Source organism: Marmota monax, unplaced genomic scaffold (assembly GCF_021218885.2).
Source record: "Marmota monax isolate L192 unplaced genomic scaffold, Marmota_monax_Labrador192_F-V1.1 WCK01_AAM20220418_F8-fsc00131, whole genome shotgun sequence".
Lineage (NCBI taxonomy): Eukaryota > Metazoa > Chordata > Mammalia > Rodentia > Sciuridae > Marmota > Marmota monax.
Genome location: NW_026693141.1, coordinates 187,878 through 194,331, shown reverse-complemented (window position 1 = coordinate 194,331; position 6,454 = coordinate 187,878). Strand labels below are relative to the sequence as shown.

The window sequence follows — 6,454 nt, the reverse complement described above, 5'->3', positions numbered from 1 at the left end:
AGCGGGCCGTTGCCTAGGTAACGAGTGGCCTGGGAGTGCTTGAGGCTGCTAAAAGACAGTGGAGCTCCTGCTAGCTCTAGACCCGGGTGCTTTAAGGAGTTCTCGAAATAGTCTCCCAGCACGAGTAGGACGAAAGATCTGGGAGTGAGGGGCCGCCCGAGGCGGGACGAAGTGCAGAGAAGGAAGGAAGGTTGGAGGCGGACGCCCCTGCGGAAGCACGGACGGAAAATGAGTTCCCCCGCGCTGTGCAGCGTCCTGCGGGAGTGAGCTGGGGAGACTGCCACCCTGTAGACTGCCACCCTGTATTGTGGCGGACTTGGGCCCGCAGGCTCCTGCTGCACACGTGGGAGCGCCCCTTACACCTCTGCTGGGGCTTTGCTGACGCCAAGGTTTTACCCCACTGCGGGTCAGCACGTGGTGAGCCTCCTTTGCACGTGTAAGGAAACGGACTCAGAGGTGGCCTGTCCGGTTTTGTAAATTGGCAGTCTCGACACTAGAGGAGTCGCCGATGCGCAATTTTCTCAATTGCATTTGTAGTTCTTTGCGATGGACCTTGGACCTTATTCTGGGCAGCCCACGTTCCAGAGCACGCTGTTTGTAGAGAGGAGCAAAAGCCAATAGATTTGAAATTGGTAAATTCCTCTCCCAATCTATAGAATCTTGGCAAGGAATTTCGATTATTTCATTGTCTTAATGATAACTACGTGGGAGAATACTTGGACAGGCACATAATGGTCGTCATCAATACAACCTTCTGGTAGCTATTGAGGTTTCAGTAATAATATAATTGAATATTAGAACAGTGACGGTATCTACAGAATAGTATTAAATTATAAAAAGAAAAGTATTGTCATTTGAACTTGAATTTTCACTTGAACTGAAAATTAAGGAGGAAAAAACCTTTTAAAACTGTATTGCTCCATATCACTGCCTGAAGAAGCAACTGTAATTTTTATGTATTTTAATGCCTCCACGGTCATTCTGAACCTATTTTCACTATGTAACATTTAATTGTAAATATAGAATGTTAATGAATTTCCTGTGTACTCTGGATTTTTTAAATTAAATTATTAACCTGATTTGTCTTTTATTGTGATTTTTGTGTTTCTCATAGTAATAGAAAGTTTCTTCAAATCTTTGAAGTTAAAGGCTTAATTAGCATCTTGTCACTGTTAACTAAATACAATTGAATGCATTTTTAGTACTTATTTAATGTAAAAAAAAAAAACCTTCAGCTTAAAAAAAATCTGTCAAATAAGTTTCTTAGAAATTGTTTTATAGCCTATCCACGTAATAAATTTCAAGCCTAACACTGGAAGAGATGTCAGAAGATTCAGAAAAGGAGGACTATTCAGACAGAACAGTCAGTGATGAAGATGAATTAGTATGTTTTTCTCAAATTTTATTTTACTTAATTTGAGATAAAATGTTACAAAATATATATTCCCAATTAAAATATTACAAAATCAATTGTATGTTTAAATCATTGTCATGGAAGATGGGACATAATTCAATAGAAAAAGTAAGCTATTACTCTGTGCAGTATGCCCTATTTAGAAAGCAAAACTATATGTCTTCTTAAGAAAATAATTGTGATTATTATCCTGGGTTTTGTTATCTATTAAATCATTGGGTTTTATTTTTGTAATTCTTTTTCCACTTATTTCCTTTTGTGTACTAATTCTGTAGTGTTACATCATAGAATATGGTGCTAGAACCCCGATAGGTTTAATGTGTCTATGATATCACAAAAGAAAGAATATGGAAGAAGGAAATGGGAGAGAAATGTAGTGTTTAAAAACATTTTGTCTGATCCTTGTACACATTTCTGAGATATTCCTTTTAACTTTTATTATAGTAAAAAATTATGTAAAAGTAAGCTCCCCCAAATAAAGTATAACCTCTTAGTCTATGGTTTTCTGTTTCTTTTTATTGTTGTTAATCTTAATTTAAATTGTGTTTCCAAGTTTACCAAGTACCTTTGAACTTCAGCCTTTATTCTTTCCCTGTGGTTATTGTTGCCATTCCCAGGGGAAGAGGAGGAATAAAGATGCAAACTTTATATTTCCAGGGTATTTGAGATACTGCTTTGAGACCAGTAACCCATAATAAATCTTTAATTTCCTTATTATTAAACATTAAAGGCATGTACTCAATCCCAGGGACTAAGATAGATGTAAAAAAAATTCTGGATTTAGAAATTTTTTTTTAATTTAAAAATTCTCTTGTTTTAGGATGAAGAAACATTTATGAAATTTGTAAGTGAAGATATTCATCAGTGTACACTATTAACAGGTTTGAACTTATCCATATATTTTTCCTCCCTTTTATCATAAGACATTGAGTAGATAAAAAGTGAAGAAACTATGAAAGTCAGATTGGGTAAAATAGAGAATTTTTATTCTGGTGAGTAGGAGACAGAAATGAGAACTGTTGTATACACTTTTATAAGCATCTTTTGGAGATTAAGCTTTTGGGGATCATTTTAGGTAAACCTGGTTTATATTAGAAAATAGTAAAAGAAATTAAATGAAAGCCATGATTCGTTTATAAAGGACTTAAGATTTGCCGTTTTGTTCCAATTTGGGTGAAACCTATTGTTAAAAGATAAAATTTGCCACATTAAATTTTTAAAAAGAGTTCATTTGAACAAACAGCAATTCACAAAAAAATCAGGCAGCTGAACACTGGAAGTGGTTTGGGGCTCCACCTAAGGGGTGTGAGGGGAAGGCTTTCACAGGGTGAATGCAGAAGCAAGGCAAAGAAAACACTTGATTGGTTAGAGTGGAGAGGGAGCCTTATTTGGGTCATTTCACTGGCAAGTTCCTAGTTAGAGACTAGTTGTCAGTTTCTGTAGTATCATTAAGGAAGGAAATGGCTTAAGGGGAGCTTCTCAGCAAATCGATGCCACACAGAGACAGGGCCACTTCACTGCCTGCTAGGAGTGGCCCCACTGTGTTCAGGGGGCTTGCCACATGGGGACCCTAGAATGAAAACTGCGGGGGGGGGGGATTGTGACTGAGAGATCACTAGCAACCTTTGAGAACATAATTGCAGGAAGCAGTGAGGAGTTGTAGTCCCACAATGTATTTAACCCATGGACAAGGAGTGTGATAAGTGGTTGATTAAGTGCTAGGAGAACTGCAAGAACCAGATGTATGGAGAGTAGTGGCGAGAATAAATTGATAGCATACAAATTGACAATATTTTTTTGGCCTCTGTGAAGATCAGTTGTCACAAAATTTCATTAGTGCTTTTATTTAAAAATGTCATAATTGTTAGTACTAATGATATCCACAAATATTCATAAATTGAATAGTGTTGGAAAGAAAAAAGGAACTATGTAAAACATCGTAAGAATTGGTGTTTTCCTTCTTGTCACTCCTGGTTGTGTTTGAATCTTTTTCTCAGCCAATTCTTTTGGTGACCCATTCTTCCCTCGGACCACACAAATACTCTTGGAATATCAGCTGGGGAGATGGGTGCCACGCCTTCGTGAACCAAGGGATTTATATGGTGTCTCTTCTTCTGGCCCCCTGAGCCCAACACGGTGGCCTTACCACTGTGAGGTCATTGATGAAAAAGTCCAGCATATTGGTATGTTTTTAGCAGCCTGGGGGATTCAGACATTAGCAAGCCTACTTCATCAGCCTTGATTAAAATCATTAAAATGTGACAATGTTGGAACAGTGCATTCCAACAGAAATGTAATATGAGCCCTAGATGTAATTTTAAACTTTCTAGTTGCTATGTTTATAAGGGTAAAAAAGTAAAATTAATTTTTAAAATACATTATACTTAGCCTAAATATATCCAAAATATTTCACTTTCCTTCTTTTTATACAAAGACTTCCAAATCTGGTGTGCATTTATACTTACAGACATCTCAGTTCGGTTTAGTCACATTTCAAGTGTTTCACACCACATGTGCTTAAATAGAGGGGCTTAAAATATGTGCCACAGCTTTAGTCATTCTAAACAATTCCAAACAGCATGACTGTCTCATCACAGCCAGCTCCCAGGGAGTCCACCAGAATGGCTGGGAGCTACAGTCCCGCTCCTTTTTGTTCCCTTTCTCTTTCCCCCTCTGGATGTCCTTTCTTCTTAGTTTATCTTCTTTTGCCTCTTCCTGTCTTTTTACCTTTCCCCATTTCTGTTCCTCTTTCATTTTCTATTTTGTTGTTCCCCTTTGTCTCTTTTTCTTTCCTTTCCTACTTTCTTCTCTCCTTTAGTGGATGTTTATGGAACTGAAGAGTACATACTTCAGGGTGAATTTGTGTTCCTGTAGTATGTGTTCCCAAATTGATTTTTCACTCTTAGAAAGAGCCAGAACCTTATGTCCCATAACCACAGAGAGATGTGAAAAACATCTTGGAAAAGGGACAGATCCTTTGTCCCCAATCCACAGAGGTGTGATCGGAACATTCCCATTGTTCTGCGCCTTCCCACTGCCGCTGTGTTTCTCCTTTCGTTGTCTATTGCATGCTCATAAGCTCATTCATTGGTGTATAAAATTTAAAACTGCTTTTGGTGCCTACTTAAATTTTTTTAGGAGTCCTTAAAAACTAGTTTTCCCCTTTTATTTTCTGGTTGGTAGGTAGGTGGATGGATGGATGGGTAGATAGATGGATAGATGGAAAAAGGGACAAAGAAGGAAAAAGAACAATAATTTTTGTTCAGAGAGGACAAAGTTAATTTCTAAGAATTCCAAAAGATAAAAATATATTAAAGAATTTGTGCTTGTTAGTACTTACATGCATCACTTATTTACAGTGATCTTGTAGCTAGCTGTAGGTGGGTATATATTTCCTCTTCTGGAGTGTGAACATTGCTCTCTTTTTCTCCTTTCAGCCCCATTATTCCCACCCCTCCTCCAATAGCCCCTTCTTCCTTTTTGCTCCCGAACCAGGGAGATAAATTCTTAAAAACCCAGCAGAGAAAATGCTGCCGTGCCACTTTGGACCTTCCCACAAGCCCTTCTTTTTACACCTCACTTTTATCTCACAGCCTCCACATTACATATCTGTGGCAGTAGAAATGAAAAAGGATCAGGAAAAGAAAATCCCTCCTGCTTCTAGTGTGACTTCTGTCTAATTTCTCTTCTGTAGCTGTGACGAGAAAACAAAAGCAGAAGAGACCCAACAGGAAAAGAGAAGCAAGACCCCATCATGCCATGTTCCAAGCATCCCCAGCCCCTGTGCCCATTCCACTCAGTTGTTTTCTCCCCATCTAACTACGAGCTCCACTTTGGCATCCTCAGCGCACCCGTCTGTCCCTTACATTTCCTGGCCCTCATTTTCAGCCTTCATTTTGCCCACAGTTAGGAGAGTCACTATCTGTGGTTCAGGACAAAGAAAGTGTCTACTCTCCTGGTACGTAAGAGATTGCCACTCCTTCAAATTAGAGCAGTCTAATTTCTGGCCTCTTCTGTTAATCCCAAATACATTTCCTTACCAAAATATTATTTTAAGAGTGATCGATTCTATGGTGCTGTATTTTGGATATCTTAGACTCTGGGCTCTAGGAGCCCAGTCTTCACCCTGAGTGAAGGCGTAGTACTACACAGGCAGGTGCTGGTACAGCCTCTCACACCATCAGTTTCCCAAGATCCTCAGAGGCAGGTTTGAGGTCACAGATACTGGTGATAGTGTCTATGTAAGACAGAGTCAAGCTTCACTTGGAGCTGTGCCACTGTTCTTGGTTTTGTTTTCGTTTTTTAATAGACAACATTTTAAAATTTATTCCAAATATTTTTGTGGGTACATTACAGTCATACATAATGGTGGGATTCATTGTACCCATCAGTACATGCACACAGTATAACAATGTAATTTGGCCAGTGTCATCCCCAGCACTTCCCTACTCCTCCCCCTCCTCCCCCACCCTGGTCCCTTTCTTTCCTCTGTTCTCTGATCTCCCTTTGCTTTTCATGAGATCCCTCCCACCTTGAGTTTTTCCTCTCTAGCTTCCACATATGAGAGAAAACACAACCCTTGACCTTCTGGGTTTGTGTGACGCTGCTCTTTCCTCACAGTGTGTGTCCTGAAATATTTGCAAGATCCACTGGTTCTCAAGCCAGCTGCAACAGCCACTGCATCCTCATCTAGGAGGAATCAGAATTTGCTCCTGGGTGCCCTTCACAGCTTTCTCCACTTGACTTGCTACCATTTCAGAAAGTACATTCCCCACAGTCCTGCCTATTACTTTGGACCTTGCTATTTTCATTTCACTTCTGTGAAGATTTCACAAATTTGGATATTTGAAAGGACAACAGAGGACTCTACATAGAGTTCCACTCAAATATACCTTTTATTTAAAGGTAGAGGATATGGTGCAGCAAGATAAGAGGCTTCTGGCAAATGTTGGGGTCCAAAGGATAGCCTGAGGCATGCTCCACAGGGTCATTACACACACACACACACACACTCACACACACACTCACACACACTCACAC

The 6,454-nt window shown here is 39.5% G+C and overlaps 1 protein-coding gene across 1 annotated transcript in view; it reads left to right on the top strand.

The window, feature by feature from the left end:
- The first annotated feature begins 1 nt into the window (after nucleotide 1).
- The window catches only part of Agbl3 (AGBL carboxypeptidase 3), a 65,147-nt gene continuing 58,694 nt past the window's right edge, over nucleotides 2-6,454 (top strand). Inside the window, exons 1-3 of the mRNA XM_058582854.1 lie at nucleotides 2-1,384; nucleotides 2,235-2,295; nucleotides 3,412-3,597. Of these exons, the coding sequence (XP_058438837.1) occupies nucleotides 1,322-1,384; nucleotides 2,235-2,295; nucleotides 3,412-3,597 (310 nt within the window). The 5' untranslated portion in view covers nucleotides 2-1,321. The remainder of the gene's footprint in view (nucleotides 1,385-2,234; nucleotides 2,296-3,411; nucleotides 3,598-6,454) is intronic.